At 41.7% G+C, this 18,334-nt stretch overlaps 2 protein-coding genes and 1 pseudogene across 6 annotated transcripts; all 3 read left to right on the top strand.

Moving 5' to 3' along the window:
• Positions 1-892: 892 nt before the first annotated feature.
• On the top strand, positions 893-3,235 carry LOC121745093 (protein STRICTOSIDINE SYNTHASE-LIKE 3-like). The gene is made up of 4 exons (XM_042138875.1): positions 893-1,432; positions 1,634-1,909; positions 2,014-2,181; positions 2,649-3,235. The coding sequence occupies exons 1-4, from the start codon at positions 1,104-1,106 to the stop codon at positions 3,049-3,051; spliced, it is 1,176 nt and encodes a 391-aa protein (XP_041994809.1). The 5' UTR covers positions 893-1,103; the 3' UTR covers positions 3,052-3,235.
• Positions 3,236-8,638: 5,403 nt separating this feature from the next.
• LOC121744613 lies at positions 8,639-9,587 on the top strand (annotated as a pseudogene).
• A 427-nt stretch (positions 9,588-10,014) lies between these two features.
• LOC121744764 (replication factor C subunit 1-like) lies at positions 10,015-16,438 on the top strand. 5 transcript variants are annotated; one of them, XM_042138394.1, is made up of 19 exons: positions 10,015-10,097; positions 10,665-10,721; positions 10,889-10,990; positions 11,246-11,854; positions 11,936-12,003; positions 12,184-12,259; positions 12,330-12,391; positions 12,503-12,627; positions 12,835-12,986; positions 13,092-13,280; positions 13,366-13,487; positions 13,595-13,802; positions 14,197-14,250; positions 14,355-14,524; positions 14,775-14,865; positions 15,014-15,195; positions 15,273-15,312; positions 15,732-15,856; positions 15,993-16,438. In XM_042138394.1, exons 2-19 carry the CDS (start codon positions 10,719-10,721, stop codon positions 16,024-16,026), a joined length of 2,412 nt encoding a protein of 803 aa, XP_041994328.1. In that variant the 5' UTR covers positions 10,015-10,097; positions 10,665-10,718; the 3' UTR covers positions 16,027-16,438. The 5 variants fall into 5 exon arrangements, with proteins under 5 accessions (XP_041994328.1, XP_041994326.1, XP_041994329.1 ...); XM_042138392.1 differs by having other exon boundaries at positions 10,889-10,993; XM_042138393.1 differs by lacking the exon at positions 10,015-10,097 and adding an exon at positions 10,151-10,427 and having other exon boundaries at positions 10,889-10,993.
• The last annotated feature ends 1,896 nt before the right edge of the window (positions 16,439-18,334 follow it).

Here is an 18,334-nt window from a genome sequence, read left to right as displayed (position 1 = left end):
TCGACCAACTTCCTAACGTCGTCGGTCGTTGGCTTTCGCAAGTACGTATCCTTGAATGCTTCGACGACTGCCCGACAGAATCTAGCAAGGGACTCCCGGCCAGTAGGCTCGCTTACATGGAGATACTCATTGAACATATCTGATGTAGTTCCGTAAGCGAGTTGACGAATGGCAGACGTGCATTTCTGCAACGTCGATATACTTTCCCGGCCCACAACATCGGTAGTTTGGCAGAAATACGGGTCACGAGCTACAACTGCGTTGACAATGCGTAGGAACAACGGCCTCCGCATCCGGAACCGGCGACGGAACATCTGATCACTCCATCGCGGATCTCTAGAGAAATAATCCGTGAAAAGCCGCAAGACAGCTTGTTCACGGTCTCGGTGAATATACATCCGGGTACGTGGTACCCGGGTTTGTTGTTCGTTCCAAGCTTGAATAACAGCTTGGTAGCGTTCAACTTCGTTGTTGATTTCTTCTTGGATTGCCGGTAGCGCCTCTGCTAACGACCGGGACATTTGATCTTCGAATATTCTTTGACGTGGAGGCATTTTTTCGAATTCTAGGAATAGATTTGAAGTTGAATATGAAGTTGAATGTGTATGAAAATGGAGTAGTATTTCTAGAAAAAATTTTCGAATTTAAAAAAAAAATAATTGGTTGCGGCCCGGCCCGAGGAGCGTGTAACGTTGGGCCGGGACTCTACAGTTGCGGCCCGTCACCGTGCAACGCCGTCCCAGGCCGGGACGCGCGACAGGCCGGGAACGCAGCCCCGGGACGGGCCTGGGCCGTGACTCTCCTCCGTGCAACGCTCGGGACGGGCCGGGACTCGCGAGATGCGGCCGGCCCCTTGCGTTATAGATGCTCTAATCCAAACAACCGTAGTTCGCAGCTAATTAATGGCGGAATCCAGAATTTAGCTTCAAATGCGGCCCCAACACAAATGCATGCAGAAAGTAGGCAGCTGGTGGTTGGCTGCAGGATAAATCCAATTTAATTTCCTTAATTTCTCCTCCCCAACTAACTATCCATCTTTTTATCAACTGTTAGCTCGCAAACCGTTTCCATAAAAACCCCAACGCCCAATTTTCTTCAGCAACATGACGCCCGCCGGAGCATTCTCTGGTCTGTTCATCCTGCTGGCGGTCTACTGCGCTGTCGACCCGTTCCGCCACTCCGCGATTTCCGATTTCCCTGATTTCGAGTCGGTTAGGGTGGAGATGCCGCCGTGGTCCGCACTGCCGATTGATAGGGACCGCGAGAATTTGCTCCAGAAATCGGAAATTAGGTTTTTGAATCAGGTGCAGGGGCCCGAGAGCATCGCTTTCGACCCGAAGGGCCGCGGCCCGTACACCGGCGTTGCTGATGGTAGGGTTGTTTTCTGGGATGGGGAGAAGTGGAATGACTTTGCTTACACTTCGGCTAATCGGTGATTCTTTCCTCTTTTTTCCTTTTTTTGTTTATTTTAATTCGAATTTAGGTACTGTGTATTTGAGTGTTTGTACGTGAATTGTTCAATTTTGATTTCACATTTGTGCAATTTGAGAAATAATTGCTTGTGGATTTGAGCAGTGAAAATGGACTTAAGTATCCAATTTGATGATACTGTATTGGTTGGTGGTTGTTTAAGGTCGGGCCTATGTGATCCGAAGCCGTCAGTGCTGGACTACGTGAAGAACGAACACATCTGTGGCAGGCCTTTGGGGCTGAGATTTGACAAGAAGAGTGGTGATTTGTACATTGCTGATGCGTATTTCGGGTTGATGAAGGTTGTCCCCGAGGGTGGTTTGGCCACGTCTCTGACCACTGAGGCGGAAGGCGTTCCCCTGGGATTTACGAATGACGTAGATGTTGATGATGAAGGGAACGTTTACTTTACTGATAGCAGCACTAAGTACAGAAGAAGGTAGGTGTGAATTTTGTTGATTAGTGAGTTCTATTTTAATTTGGAGGTTTAGGGGAGAGTTTGGTAAGTGCGAAACGCTTGATACTAGTGCCTTCTTGTTTCAGGAACTTCCTCCAGTTGGTTTTCTCTAGCGAGGATAGTGGAAGGGTGCTGAAATACAATCCGGAAACAAAAGAAACCACTGTTCTTGTCCGGAACATGCAGTTTCCAAATGGCATTTCCTTAAGTAAGGATCGTTCGTATTTCGTGTTCTGTGAAGCTTCAGTTGGGAGGTATGTGCACTGATCATCCTTAGTTCACTTGATTTATCAACGTAATCGCGAGAGCTGAATTGTTATTGTTATCACTTGATGCTAGTTTGTGTGTTCACAATCTGAAATGTGAGGATTTGTACATCTTCTCATAAACAGAATGGATATTGTCATTCAATTCATTGATCGCTATTAGCTAGCAAATCAATACATTTCATTGCTGCTGTGATTAAACATTAAAGGCGCGTTTCTTGAATAATAATCGAGTTTCGACTATCCAATTGAGTTATTGGTATCACTCGATGCTAGTTTGTATGTTTACAACTTGAAATGTGAGGATTTGTACATCTTCTCAGAATTTATATTGCCATTCATGTTTGTTGATTGCTATTATCTAGTAAATCAATACTACATTGCACTGCAGCTATGATTAAACAAAAACGATGCGTTTCTTGATTATATAAGCTTCTATCATCCAATTTGTGCAGGTTAATCAAATACTGGTTGAAAGGCGAGAAGGCAGGGACATGGGAGCCCTTTGCTGTGTTGCCCGGATTCCCGGACAACGTACGGACAAACGAGAAGGGTGAGTTCTGGGTGGCAATCCACTGCCGGAGAAGCATATACGCGCACATCCTAGGTCTATACCCAAAACTCCGGCAAGCCTGGCTGAAGCTTCCGATCTCTGCGAAGTTCCATTACCTGATGCAGATTGGAGGGCGGATGCACGCGTTGGTGGCAAAGTACAGCGAAGACGGTAAGCTCGTGCAGATTCTGGAGGATAGAACGGGGAAAGTAGTGAAAGCAGTGAGTGAAGTGGATGAGAGAGATGGGAAGCTTTGGTTGGGGAGTGTGTTGATGTCGTCTGTTGCAGTTTATGATTTGGATTAGATTCATGTGTTGCTTCTTGTGTGTAAGAGAATCTCAATTACCTCGTTTAGTTTATGGTTTGTGCCTCTCTTAGTGTCTTATGCAGGAGATGCGGCATTTAGTTTACTCTTATCCATACATATATAAAAACTGTATAAAAGGCGAGTTTTAGCCTTAGTTTAGAATATTTATTAATTTTTAGGTATGAATTTGAATATTAATAAGTTTTGGACTAATTTGCGTATTTTCTAGCAGTTACCTAATGAATTAAGCAATAAAATACACAAATAATTAATATGGCAGTTACCTAATGAATTGAGCACTACACCATTTAGGCGAATTTGATGTATATAACCGATAATGATGCAGACATAGAAGTGATTGTTTTTTGGTCGTGGATGAGAAAGTAATGCAAAATTAAAGTAATTTAATGTTGTCACCGTAACACAATCGGTTACATAATATATTGGTGCATTTGATTTGATTTGAAATTTTAATAGAGAAAATGAAATAAACCTTAATTGGCCACAATTAATTGATATTATTGCAGTATGAAATAAAACATAAAACAAGTTTCTATAAATACCCATTCACAAAACAACTTCTTTCAACGAAATTCCAACAATAAAAAATAAGAAGAAAGGAAGGTTGGCGAGTGATCCAAACTAGTAAGGAATGCAAATTGTCGAATTTGATTTTGAAACTGGTGAGTATTTTGTGAAATTTTATAGTCATGAACTTTTGTTACTATTGCGATTTTCAATAGTGGACTTCTTGCATAATTTTATATCATGTACTATTGTGGTCAAACACAAGTTACAAAATAAGATTTGTGAGTGATTTTTGTTTGAAGTTCTTACCAACGAATGGAAAGCAAACTGACTGGATGAAAAAAATGATATTGGCATATGACAATGGAAGTGCTAGAAAAGATTACCAAAGAAGATGAAGGTTACTCATATTATGGAGGCGGAAAGAAAAAATTGGAGGAGTAAGATAACTTAAAAACGTATTAGAGCATATATAAGAGAAGGTGGTGGGGAATTCTTTAACCTAATTAAATTTATTTTTTTCATTATTTCTTGATTAATGGTCTATTGTTGATTGATTCTTTAAGTGATGGAATCATGGAACGCTAATTGAGTTTAGCACGGAAGTCTACAATCATTTATATTTTATTTTCACTTTCAATAATATTGATATCATTTGGATAATTATACAGTGCCAATTGGAAGGTTTAGATTATTCCACTACCAAGATTAATCAAATATTGGATGTATATTAAAATATTATTATATTATATGAAATTGGTATTTTTTTTCAATCAACATACAATAATGGGGAATGCTTTCTTGGGTAATTAGGAGGATCTGATGAGATGCGTAATCAATTTAAACATAAATAGAGAGTATAGTTTTTTACATTACTAAAATAATCAACAACAAAATTCACTTATGGAAAGCTATTTTAAATTTTCAAAATTACCAAAATAATGTTCATAATCATTTATAGGATTGTTTCCTAATTAATGGAATTGATTGGTACGTAATTAATGAGATTATTGATATGAATTGCTTAGTGAGATTAATGAGGTTATTCTGTTAAAATGCTTTTTTATTTTTATTTTATGAACAGTGGATTTTTAAATTTTTTAAATGAGATTAATGGAATTGATTGGTACGTAATTAATGAGATTATTGATATGAATTGCTTAGTGAGATTAATGAGGTTATTTTGTTAAAATGCTTTTTATTTTTATTTTATAAACAGTTGATTTAAGGCGTAACTTAAATAAATTGCATAATACATATAAGTATGCTTAATGTATTTAAATTTGCAAACCTTGTAATTTATTGAATAAATTATACATTTAATACATAAATTAATGATAATGTCGTTGTTAATGCAACTGGAAAAGTATTTTCCAAAGTAAATGGACGATAGAATATTTTTTGTTTATAATTTTATAAAATTAATTCATAAAATCAAATAAATATGGAAAAAATAAAATGGGTCGTGCATTGGGTGTGATTCTAGTTAATCATAGTGATGAAGAATTTCATACACAAGCGATTTCCATCTTATATTAAAAACAAAAAATTAATGCCCTACTCCTACTCCTACTCCTACTCCTACTCCTATTGTGTATACTTTTTGGTCAAAATTGAAACAGACCAACATCTTACTCATCAATTAAATATTTGGATGTTAATTATTATTGACATAAAGTCCGACAAAATAATAGAATAAAATGGAAATTACATGTATACTTGTTCCCTTACATCCAAGTATCCAACAATTAGTAGTACAGACTATAAAAGGTCCACAAACTATTTGAAACTTTTTTTGGTAAAAGAGTCCTAAGAGCATCCGCCGCGGTGCTCGTTGCAACGAGCACCCGCTGTTCCGTCGGCGCGGCAAGTATCCTGCTCGCCGTTATACTCTTGCCGACGAGCACCGACGTGCCGAAGAGCACGCATACGTGGCGTCTCCTGATTTTACTCGTTTTTATTCCGTTAAATTTATTTATTTTTTTAAAAATATATAAAAAATCGAAAATAATTCGAAAAAAAGAAAAAAAATGTTCGGATTCCCAAAAATATAGCTAGTTGTTTTTTGACTTTTTTTCCAAAAAAAATTGATTTTTTTTACAAAAATTTATCCCAAAATCATCTATAAATACCAACAATCATAATCCATTCTTTACATCAATTTATCTCTCATTCATACTCAAATTTATTTTTATTATGAATTTGATTATGTAATTTTTTTATTTTTAGGATTTTAATTATGTAATTTTTAAATTTTTAGTAAATTGTAATAGTATTTCGGGTATTTTGAATTAATATTAGTATTGTGGAAATGTTTTTAGTAATTGAAGTATTTAAATTGAATAATAGAGTTGTGGGACCCTTGAGCATGGATGTGGGTGTTGTGCTCTTGCGGTACAATATGGAATTAAAAATGAATAAAAGTGGGTCCATGTCCATATCCTTAGAGCATCTCCAATGGTCGGCGTCACCACCGGAGCGCCGATTTTTCGCCCACGCCGGTTTGACGCCGAACCATTGGAACCGGCGTGGGCGAAATCGGCGTCAAAATCGGCGTCGCCATGCCGATTCCCGCGCTGACGCCGGTTCCCACGCCGATCCTCACGGGCGCCATTGTGGCTCCCGGATCGGCGCCAAACCGGCGTCGGATTTAAATATTTTTTTTTTTTTTTTCGCAAAACACTATATATACGCGCGTTGAACCTCATTTTCATTCGCACCACTTGTTTTAACGAGTACTCTCTCTCTACCTTACTTTCTGTACAAGATCAATTTAAGAAATGAGTAATGCCGGTGGTAGTGGTGGGGATGCGGATGAGTACGAGCGTATGATGAACGAAGAGCTTGATGCCTATACGAGCCGTGAGGTTGATCGATGGATGCAGAGTTATATGCAGCCGGCGGCACCTCGCCCACGACCAGTTGTCCACCGTCGACAAGTGGTGCATCGTGATCATGACGCTGCACATCAGCGCCTGTTCACAGATTACTTCGCAGAGGAGCCGCGTTTTGACGCCAACCATTTCAGGCGTCGTTTTAGGATGAGGCGGGACTTATTTATGCGTATTGTTAACGAATTGGAGCAGCGATATCTGTATTTCCGCTTCAGGCACGATGCGGTTGGCAGACCCGGCCACACCCCTATTCAAAAGTGCACTGCGGCAATCAGGCAGTTGGCCTACGGCACCGCGGCAGACATGTGGGACGAATACCTCCACATCGGTGAGACGACTGCCATCGAATGTATGAAGTATTTCTGCCAGGGCGTGATCGAAGTGTTCGGTGATCAGTATCTCCGAAAGCCTACCCCCGAAGATTGCCGGAATTTGCTGCGGATGCACGGGGATCAGCACGGGTTCCCGGGAATGCTAGGCAGCATAGATTGTATGCATTGGGAATGGAAGAACTGTCCCGCTGCCTGGAAGGGGTTTTACACGACCGGCTACAAGGGAAAAAATCCCACGATGATCCTCGAGGCCGTGGCTGATTACCGGTTGTGGATTTGGCATGCGTATTTTGGGATAGCCGGTTCGAACAACGACCTAAACGTCCTCAACTCGTCGCCCCTTTTCAACGAGCAGTGCCAGGGCGTCGGTCCGGCCATCAGTTTTGTCGCCAACGGCAACCAGCATGATATGGGCTACTACTTGGCGGATGGGATATACCCTAGGTGGCCCGTCTTTGTGAAGACGATCCGGTGCGCATCAGAGCCGAAGAAGGCCTACTTTGCGACGCGGCAGGAGTCGGCGCGAAAGGACGTGGAGCGCGCATTTGGTGTGCTTCAAGCTCGATGGGCTGCAGTTAAGGGACCAACGCGTTTGTGGCATGTCGACTGCATTGCTGATATAATGTATGCCTGTATTATCATGCACAACATGATCGTCGAAGATGAAGGTGTACAACTGACTGATTGGGCCACCGACGATAATGAAGCAGGTCCAAGCCACGGCGTCATCACCGCCAACGTACGAGGTGGGGTACCGCACGATGAAGAAGCCCTCCTCCAAGCACATGCCGACATGCGTCAGACGGAGGCTCATATTCGACTGCAAAATGATTTAGTTGAAGAGTTGTGGGCGCTGAGGACTGCAAGGCGGTAGTTTTTATGCAAATTTATGTAATTTTTTAAATGTAATATTTTTAATTATTGTACTTTTTTTTATATTAATGTAATAAAAAAATTTTAATATTATTATTCGAATTTTCCGTATTTGTCTCGTAATTTAAATTCCGTATGTTGATACAAGTGTAAATTAAATTATATAATTGTTATTAGTGATGTGGATAGGTAGTGTGAAGGCTATTTGATGGCTATTTGATGTCCAGTTGATGTGGCAAGCTGATGTGGCAGGAGAATTGTAGTGCTGATGATGTGGCAGTGTGAAGGCTATTTGACGGCTATTTGACGTCCGTCAGCATTGGAGATGCTCTTACTCTTGGCAAGAGCATATATGTAAATACTCTAACACGCTTTCCTAGTTACAAACTTTATAAAACATCCGCTTAATAATTTAAAATCCTTGTCATGAGAAAAGTTGGGCGCACTTGATGAATGGTGAAATAATATGTAACGAGTCAGAACTGACAGATAGATGGACTGATCACCCACTAGATCGCCGAGAGGACTTAATTTTTTCTTTTAGGATCGAAAGTAACGTCATGGTCTCTTTTGATTCACGAATATTTTCAAGAAGACGAAAACGTCTAATGACGTCGTTTTGAGATTTCCTTTTAAAATTAATTTTGTGAAATTACAATTTTATTTGTCATTAAAATTTAGGCTAAAGACTCAATTTGGTCCTTAACATATTGCGTTTTTTTATTTTGGTCCAAAATATTATCTTTTGAATTATCCGGTCCCTCACATTTGAAATCGGGTCACATTAGGTCCATTTTGGATGGTTCCGTCAAATTTTTGCCAGTTTTAATTACCGGGTCACAAATCCGTCACAAATCCGTCACTAACAGGGAGAAACTGATCCGTCACAAATCCGTCACAAAACACACTATCTCCCAAAAATCCCTCACCATTTCTCCTCCCAAAAGAAAAAGAAAAAATGGAAACCGTCGCATCTCCTACCTCCCTCAAACAAACCCACACTCCCAATTCCTCCCCAAAACCCGCCAAGAAGAGCTTCGTCGCCTCTCTCCGCTCCCCCTCCTTCAAAGAAGACACCTACTTCTATCTCCACCTCAAAAACTTCGAGCGCAAAGCCCTCAAAGAGCTCAAGCACAAGCTCACGGCCTCCCGCGGCGCTGATTCCATGTGGGACATTCCCCTCCTAGGCAATGCCGACGACCGCGCCGACGTCGTCCTCCTCAAATTCCTCCGCGCTAGGGATTTCACGGTGCAGGACGCCTTCAACATGCTGATGAAGTGCCTCAACTAGCGGAAGGAGTTCGACGCCGATGCCATTTTGGAAGAGGATTTGGGGCTTAAGGGGCTCGAAGGCTCCGTCGCGTATATGGATGGTTTCGACCGGTGCGGGCATCCTGTTTGTTATAATGCCTATGGGGTTTTCAAATATAAGGAGATGTATGAGAAGGTTTTTGGAGGTGAGGAGAAATTGAAGAAGTTTTTGAGGTGGAGAGTCCAGATTCTCGAGCGAGGGATTAAGCTTCTCCATTTCAAACCAGACGGCGTGAATTCCATTATTCAAATCACGGATCTTAAAGATATGCCCAAGAGAGAGCTCAGAGCTACTTCAAATCACATTATCTCTCTATTTCAGGATAATTACCCCGAAATGGTTGCTAGGAAGGTGATGTGATGATTCATTCATTCTGATTCTTCAAACAAAAAATGCGCTCACCATACACAACATTCCCCCCCTTTTTTTCTTCTTTTGTAATTGGAGTTCGAATTTGGTGGTGCAGATCTTTATAAACGTGCCGTGGTACTTCAGTTTGCTGTATTCAGTGATCAGTCCGTTTCTGACGCAACGAAGCAAGAGCAAGTTCGTGATATCCAAGGAAGGAAATGCTGCTGAAACTCTTTACAAGTAAGAGTTTTTAATTTGTTTGTTTCTCTCTAGATTAGTGACGGATTAGTGACGAATCAGTTTCTCCCAGTTAGTGACGGATTAGTGACGAATTTGTGACTCAGAAATTAAAACCGTCAAAAATTTGACGGAACCGTCCAAAATGGACCAAATATGATCCGATTTCAAATGTGAGGGACCGAATAATTCAAAAGATAATGTTTTGGACCAAAATAAAAAAACGCAATATGTTAAGGACCAAATTGTGACTTCAGTCTAAAATTTAAAAAGAACAGTTTTTTTTTCTTTTATAGACGATGTGCATGGAATTGGGCCTTATAACCATTCTCAATTAATAAAATAATTGGGCCGTCAAGGCCCATTGATTACGCCACGTGTGTGAAGAATATCGAGCAGCTTTGGGCCCCACAGGTTTCTTCAACTGCAAAACCCCTCTCTCTGTCTCTCTCTCTGCTTCAAGTGCTCGCGCTCTGCTAACGTCGGAAGTAATCGGCAGACAATATTCCGTAATCGAGTAATTTTCCCTTTTTCTCTCTCTATATCACACACACTAAGCGTGTCTGAGCTCTTTGGCTATCAATTGTTTTATGCATTGTATGGGCGGAGTCGAGATGACTGAAGCACAATTTCGGACTATTGCCGTTGTGTATATTGTTAATTGTAGAAATATTTCACTTTTTTTTGGCATGCTGAAGATCTCTACATGTATTCCTTATATGCATCACTCTCCCTATTATTTATAAATAAGCCCACTCATCATTCGCCTCAACTCGCGTCTTGCCCTTCCCTCTCTATCCATACCTACTCTCTCTCAACCAGAAACCGGTCTCCCTTCCCTTTAGGGGTACGTTCTTCCGCCAGTCCTGCTGTCACGCCGTTGATTTCTGCTCTCAATTTGCATAAACCTCGGTTTAATAACATCTCGGTGTTGCTGCTTAATCAAATCCATTAATTAATCAAACCAAGAGTTAAGATTTTGGAATTGAACTTGGAGAAAATGCACCTAGACTGGTGTCATTCCAATTGCTTCTTGTTTTATGTACGGTTGTGTAAGAATTTCTTTCTGATTTTCTTGTTTCAGATGGTTTTTTGAAGTGAAGAGTTGGCAGTGTGAAGGCAGTTTCTAGATTTAGAAATGGTATGTGGAAAATTAGGTTTGGGGCAATTTTCTGCCTATTTGCTTAGTTAGTTAAGATATGATTCTTTGGTTATGGGCTGTCCCCTGTCTGAGGGGCGTGCCGCGTAATGAAGGAGTCTTGATATTGTGATATGCTCGTCATTGAAATATTCTTCTCTGAATTTCAGTCTCAAGATATAAGAAAGTGGTTTGTGAAGCCACATGGTATACAAGCAGGAAATGGCAACACATCGAAGCAAGAAAAGCCATTGACACCTGAGAAGCCTCCTGTTGTAATTCCTCACCTGGAAAATGTCATTTTTCCGTGACAATCATTTTTTTTTCTGAATGCCAATTTCCTTTAGGAAAAGCTCAATGTGCTTGTAAAACACATTTGTGCATTGTAACAGCACCTCTATGATTATAAAGAATGCCAGCAGTTACATTTTTCATGCCAGCAGTTACATTTGAACATGTTTTGCAACTGAGTTACTTTCGGAACCGTGATTCACCTGATTTTTTGTTCTATATTTGGGGGCGTCTAGGTACAAGAAGCGAAAGAATCTTCCAGTAGGAGGAAAACAAGTAAATATTTTGCTAAGGATGCACAGAGTGTAAAAGATGAGATGGGGGTTGAGGAAGTTTTTGAAAAGAAGGCACAGAAGGGCAGTACGGGGTCAGCAAGCGAGAAGCCTCCATCAGGGAAAAAACCCCGCAAATTTCAAATCAGTGATGACGATGATGATTTTGCCACACCTACGTTAAGGAAGGGTTTAGTAGAAGCCAGTCCAAACAAGAAGTTGAAAAGTGAATCTGGTAAAGGTGTTGCTCGAAAAATCGCTGATGTTATTGATGAAGATGATGATCAAACAGTAAAGTCCAATGCAAAATCTGCTGGAAGGGGTAGGGGTAGGGGTCGGGGTAGGGTTGCAAAAGGTTCTGCAGTGACCCAAATCACTGTAGAAAGCATGGATGTTGATAAGAGTGATGCAGAAGAGGACATGGATGATAAAGATGCTAAACCTACAAAACCTGGTGGGCGAGGCCGTGGTGGAAGAGGTGCACCAGCAGGCGGAAGAGGTAGAGGTGGTGGAGGAAGAGGTGGATTTATGAACTTTGGTGAGAGGAAAGATCCTCCTCATAAAGGAGAGAAGGTATGGAAGTTGAGGAATTGTGAATGTCTTGTCTTAAATATCACTTGTTGACCATTCATTATTGCTTTTCTTGTGTGTCAGGAAGTCCCCGAAGGTGCTCCAGACTGTTTAAATGGTTTGACGTTTGTGATTAGTGGAACACTTGACAGGTAATCCTTCTATTCATTAGTCTTTCTATGCATATCATCTTATGTTTCATGTTTGCCTTGCATATGTTGTCCCTAGTGTAAATACTAAAGTGTAGTCTTACTAGTTCATATGTTGCCACAGACTTTCTTGGTGCTTGCTCTCTTTCTTATTTATTTTGCTTTCATTGTTCCATTTTCCAGTTTAGAAAGAGAAGAAGCTGAGGATCTGATCAAACGCCATGGCGGGCGTTGCACTGGATCTGTCAGCAAAAAGACGGTGATTATTTTGATAATAACTACATTCGATATTGCTTCATTACTAGTAGTCTTTGACATGGTTCTTGCAGAATTATCTTCTATGTGATGAAGATATTGGTGGACGGAAGTCTGAGAAGGCCAAAGAGCTTGGGCAAGTTTCTTATTTTCATCTTCTGTTGTACATGGTGATATCAAGAACATTCCTATGCTTTTGTCCCAGTGCTGTCCTAATAGTTTCTGTCTCTTTTTATCTCTTTTTCAGTACTGCTTTTCTCACGGAGGATGGGTTGTTTGATATGATTCTAGCATCAAATAAATCAAAGAAGCCAGTAGCTAAGGTTGCTCCATCTCCTCCCAAGAAGAGCCCTCAAAAGCCTGAAAAAAGTAGTATGTTCCCGTCCCATAGTCTGATGTTTGAATGAAGCTAACAATGATAAATTATTTTTAATACATGTTCCTGCAATTGGAAGCATAAACTTTATTTGATGTTTGAATGAAGCTAACAATGATAAATTATTTTTAATACATGTTCCTGGCTTCCTGCAATTGGAAGCATAGACTTTATTTAACTGTTCACTCCAATGTGTTTTCCAGAACAAACAGGCCAAACTGTGACAAACTCAGACACAAAAGGATCGGCCTCTATTTCACCATCTGCTAAACGTAAAAACCTATCTACTTCCCTACCATGGACAGAAAAATATAGGCCGAAGGTTCCTAATGATATTGTTGGGAATCAGTCTCTTGTATGTACTTGGTCTTTATTTCTCTAGCTTTCCTTTGGCAGAAACTTTATAAAGAGGTCTGCTCCTGTCAATATTTTATTATCGACAGTATCCGCTTGATTACAGGTAAAACAGCTCCATGATTGGTTGACAAACTGGAATGAACAATTCCTTGATGCCAAGAACAAGGGAAAAGGAAAGAAACAGAACGATTCTGGTGCTAAGAAAGCTGTGCTTTTGAGTGGGACGCCTGGTATTGGGAAGACTAGCTCAGCAAAGTTGGTTAGTCAGATGCTTGGATTTCAAACAATTGAGGTTAGGAAGTTCTATCTCTGTCTTTACTCTTCCCCTATTTTGGAAGTTGTGTGCGCCATTTTTCATTTGATGACTATGTAAACAGGTTAATGCTAGTGATAGTCGTGGGAAAGCTGATGGTAAAATTGAGCGAGGAATCCATGGAAGTACTTCTAACTCTATCAAAGAACTTGTTAACAATCAATCCCTGAGTCTTAAACCGGGAAGGTTGGGTTCGCTCTTTTACTTGCATCTAATAGTAATTTGCACCTGATAGTTACTTGCACGTGAAAGTAGCTTGGTGATGTACTCATTATTTTTCACGAATGTTCCAGCTCTCAAAATGTGAAGACTGTTCTCATCATGGATGAGGTTGATGGTATGTCTGCTGGAGATAGAGGGGGAGTTTCTGATCTTATTGCCAGTATCAAAATCTCAAAAATTCCGATAATATGCATCTGTAATGATCGCTACAGCCAGAAACTTAAGAGCCTTGTGAACTACTGCTTGCTGCTTAGCTTTCGGAAGCCAACAAAGCAGCAGGTGACTTCTGGTTTTCTTTTTTTGAGGCACTAAACAAGTAAAAGTATAAAAGCATTGTATGCTGGCTGTTCCGATTGTGACATCTGCCTGCTATTGAGGCATGGACTGTATCTGAATGTCATATATTTTTTGAGATCCATGCTAATCGTATAAAAGAGTTTGTGGTTCAGCTATTAACTGAATGAATCAATTTTAAATATCTCTTCAATTCATTATTTGTTGTTATAGCTTGCATTTTTTAGTCGGTGTCCAAGGCTGATGCAACCCATACTTTGTCCATAAAATATTCTGTTTGACATTTGCTATTCATAAAGTGCAGATTCTTCCATTTTTTGTTGGATTAAACATGATGATTGTCATTGTTCCTCAATAATAGTTTTTATGATAATGACAGGTTGCTAAAAGATTATCACTTATAGCAAGTTCAGAAGGGCTTCAAGCTAATGAGGTACACACTCAAGATTATGATCACATTATGTTTTGGCTGTAACTAGTGTTGCATTCTTATGTTTTTGTTTTGTATTACTAATTGAGATGGTGATTCATGAACAGATTGCACTTGAGGAACTTGCAGAAAGAACTAATGGAGATATACGCATGGCCCTCAACCACCTGCAGTATATGAGCCTCTCTATGTCTGTCATTAAATTTGATGATATTAAGCAACGCCTTCAAAGTAATTCAAAGGATGAAGATATTTCCCCATTCACAGCGGTTGATAAGTAAGCCACCTCCATATGTTTGTAGTTCTCCTTCTATTATTGTTGTCTGCTTTACTGTCCATCCAGCTCCAGCACTTTTATACTGTTTTTTTATAATATGGCGTTGTTTATTATTTTCTGCCCTTGGTGAACTACAAATTAATACACTTACCTATGATTGAGCTATTTGTTAAATGAGATGAGGCTCTCTTGATTTTTGATTTGCTCATTTGGATCGACTAACAAATGTGGTTACATCCCGTTTGTACAGACTGTTTGGATTTAATAGTGGGAAGCTGCGAATGGATGAGAGAATTGACCTTAGCATGAGTGATCCTGATCTGGTTCCTCTTCTTATCCAGGTATGACTTGTACTGGAGGTTAATATGTGAAGTCTGTTATCAGCTCCTCTTTTGGAGGACTGGTATGGTTGGTCCTCGTTATGTTCACTCAACAAAAGAGATAATTTTATTCATTTGAGCTTCTTGCACATTGTGTCCTTGATTTCAGGAGAACTATATCAATTATAGGCCAAGTTCTGGTGGTAAAGATGATAATGGTATGAAAAGGCTAAACTTCATTGCTCGGGCTGCAGAGTCCATTGGGAATGGTGATATTATTAATGTCCAGATACGGAGGTACCGGCAGTGGCAACTCTTTCAGGCTGGTTGTATTGCATCTTGCATCACTCCGTAAGTTCTGCTCCAAATTAAAGTGGTTAGTTTTTGTTATTGATGTAACTGATGTTATGCATGATGCTGTGAAACAGTGCAGCCCTATTGCATGGACAAAGAGAGACACTTGAGCAGGTGATTGATGCATAAATTTTAATTGTTATCATGGCCATTTATTAGATGGAAGGATAGCATTATGGTTAATCAACTCTGGAAACAGTGCTATCACTTTGCAATTTTAGACATAATATAACTTATTCACCACATCGAAAAGGTTTTTGTTGTATGAATGCACAATTGAATCAATGGAGTCTGCGGAAAACTTGTGTGGACAATTCTGCTTGTCTCATTTTTGTTGGATCAGGAAGTTATTCTTGGCAATGCTTATAGGAATTTAGAATTTGATTGTGTATCTATTACCTTTAAAAGAAAACTAGAGAGAGCCCAGGGTCGTAACAGCTGTGAGTTTTGAATGTTGTTTGTGAGTTTTTTAATAAGTTGATAGATCTCGTGGCTATTTAAAGTTATTAGAAGTTGTTTTTGAACTTTTACAGGGGGAACGCAATTTCAATAGATTCGGTGGATGGCTAGGAAAGAATTCTACGATGGGGAAGAATAACAGACTTTTGGAGGACCTTCATGTTCATCTTCTTGCTTCTCGCGAATCAAACTTAGGAAGGTATGTTGAATTCTTGTTGTTCTTTGACTGTAGTTTTTATCCATTTGTGACTTTTGTGGTCATTTTTTGTGAAACTAGCTCTTATGGTTTGTCTATCTATGCTCATTCCTATCTGTTTTGTTCAAAACCATTACAGGTCAACATTGCGACTTGACTACCTGATACGTTGAATCCCCACAGCTCGTCCGAGTCAGACGACGGCACCCCAAGGGAGGGCGAGGCAGAGGATATACATGCCCCGTCAATAACGTCTGAGACAAGGGAAACGGCGAGGCCATCGCCGAGAGAGAGGAGGGAGCAGAGGAAGTCAGCGAGAAGAACCAAGCCACCCTTAAGGTTCGGGGAATACGTTTCCAGATAGGGCGCGAGGAGTTGGCGCGTAGAGTAGGCTGAGTTTTTGCTTATCTTTAATTCTGTTATTTTTTTATTGTTTTGATTGAGCTATTGGGTCGAGCAATTTATAAGCTCCGGGCCGGGTTTTCTTTGTTGGTTCTTTCCCGGCCCGTAAGTCGAACCAGCCCTAGGGTCCTTAGATTATAAATAGGCGTGAAATTAATAAATGGGTATGAAAATTTTCGCCTACTTCTTCTTGCTTCTTTCGTTCTTTTCTTCTCCAAAACTGGTGGTCGACGGGATTTCGCCTCCCGGGACTCCATATCTTGTCTCGGCGTCACGTTAGGGAGTTTTTCCTTAACAAATTGGTGCTTTCACTGAACTCATGGATCATGCAGCGTCTGACGCCGGAAGATCCGAAGGGTTCCCGGTCAATCGGTTCTCCGCACCACCAATTAGCGGGGGATTTTCGTCGGGATCGCTCGCGCAGGGCCCCGATCCAGTCGCCACGATGTTTGATCATGTCCTCGCCTCGTTAGCCCGTTTTGAAACTCGCCTGGATGAGTTCGATCGCAGATTGGTGCCTCCACACGCGGAACCGACGCACAGCTCGGGCCTTCCCTCCCATTGGTTTACCGATGGCATGCCGCGTTCGATACCGCTGTCTATTTCGACCCAATCGGTCGCCACTACCATCCCAGCTACGTTGGGCTTCGGCGCAAAGGAACAGCCGCGATTTCCAGGGGGGTTGAGTGGGGGTTTACCTCCGGTCAGTGCGTACCCTAATCCGACCTCGATGCCTGGACTACTAGGAGCCCCGCCGGCGGGATCTGGAGGGTTACCATTGTGGGAACCTCCGGGGAATCACCAAGGGCCACCTATGCCGGCGTCTCGTCAACCGACTTCATGGGATAATCCAGCATGGAATAATACCGGGGGTCATCGTGCGTGGGACGAACCGCGGGATGTGAAGATGAAACCCCCCCGTTTTAATGGATCCGATGCGGTGAATTGGATCGCCCGAATTCAGTACTATTTCGACCATCTTATGATGCCAGAGGCGTATCGTCTGCACTATGTCGTCATGCTCTTTGACGGTCAGGCAGCAGAGTGGGTTTTTAACTATCGTTCAAGCAACCCGGTTGTTCTCTGGAACGATTTTTTGGAGGATGTGCGACGACGATTTGATCCTCAGTGTTTCGAGGATTATCTTGGTTTGATTGCAAAGCTTGTTCAGACGGGGACGCTCGCAGAGTACAATGCGACCTTTGAATCAATGCGGAATCGGATTCCTAATGTCCCAGAATCAACATTCTTACCGATCTACGTGGCGGGTCTTCAACAACCGGTGCGAAGTCAGGTCAAACACCAACATCCGAGAACAGTTGCGGCCGCGATGGCACTAGCGATCGAGTTTGATGGCAGCAGTATGCCTCCTGCGCCTCAGCCAGCCTCCCAGCGCCGGGCGTGGCCACCCCGGGAACAAAAGGGCCCGGCGTTGGCTGCCCCCCACCATCAGATTCAATCCCAGCCGGCGACTAAGGCCGTGTACGCCAGGGGCCCGGAATACTCGAAACTACCAGTCATTCACTTGACAACAGCTCAACGGGCTGATCGCACCCGCCGCGGCGTGTGTATTTATTGCGAGGAAAAGTGGGGCCCATCGCATGCCTGTAAGCGACCATTCCTGGCCTATATGGGTGCCGATATGGATGAGCAGGTGGAGGAGATGGATATATCGGCCGGCCCTCAGGAACACCCAGAGGTAATAACGGCCGACCTTTCGCACATTTATGCACTAGATGGCAGGCAGCGACCGGAGGCATTGGAACTACGGGGGACAATTGGTGCTGATCCGGTAGTCATTCTAGTCGATACTGGCAGCTCGCATGATTTCTTGCATCCCAGAGTGGCGCAGAGACTCGCGCTCCCGCTGACACCAATTAAGCCCTTCCGAGTGTATGTGGGAAACGGTGCTTCATTGGTATGCACGCACGCTAGCATGCAAACCCGGGTGGTGATTCAGTCGCACGTGTTCTTGATTGATCTGCATATCCTACCGATGCACGGTCCGGATGTTATCCTGGGATTAGCATGGCTGAAATCTATGCGCCGCGTCACTAATGATTTTGTGGATGGCACGTT

The sequence above is a fragment of the Salvia splendens genome, chromosome 8, assembly GCF_004379255.2.
Source record: "Salvia splendens isolate huo1 chromosome 8, SspV2, whole genome shotgun sequence".
Lineage (NCBI taxonomy): Eukaryota > Viridiplantae > Streptophyta > Magnoliopsida > Lamiales > Lamiaceae > Salvia > Salvia splendens.
Note: the sequence above shows the minus strand (reverse complement) of the source record. Positions and strands in the feature narration are given on the sequence as shown.

Coding starts and splice junctions, on each gene's coding strand:
- LOC121745093 (XM_042138875.1), top strand. CDS start 1,104: ATGACGCCCGCCGGAGCATTCTCTGGTCTGTTCATCCTGCTGGCGGTC. Junction 1,910..2,013: donor AGCACTAAGTACAGAAGAAG/GTAGGTGTGAAT, acceptor TTCTTGTTTCAG/GAACTTCCTCCAGTTGGTTT. Junction 2,182..2,648: donor TGTGAAGCTTCAGTTGGGAG/GTATGTGCACTG, acceptor CAATTTGTGCAG/GTTAATCAAATACTGGTTGA.
- LOC121744764 (XM_042138392.1), top strand. Junction 12,392..12,502: donor GAGAAGGCCAAAGAGCTTGG/GCAAGTTTCTTA, acceptor TCTCTTTTTCAG/TACTGCTTTTCTCACGGAGG. Junction 13,488..13,594: donor CTGAGTCTTAAACCGGGAAG/GTTGGGTTCGCT, acceptor CGAATGTTCCAG/CTCTCAAAATGTGAAGACTG.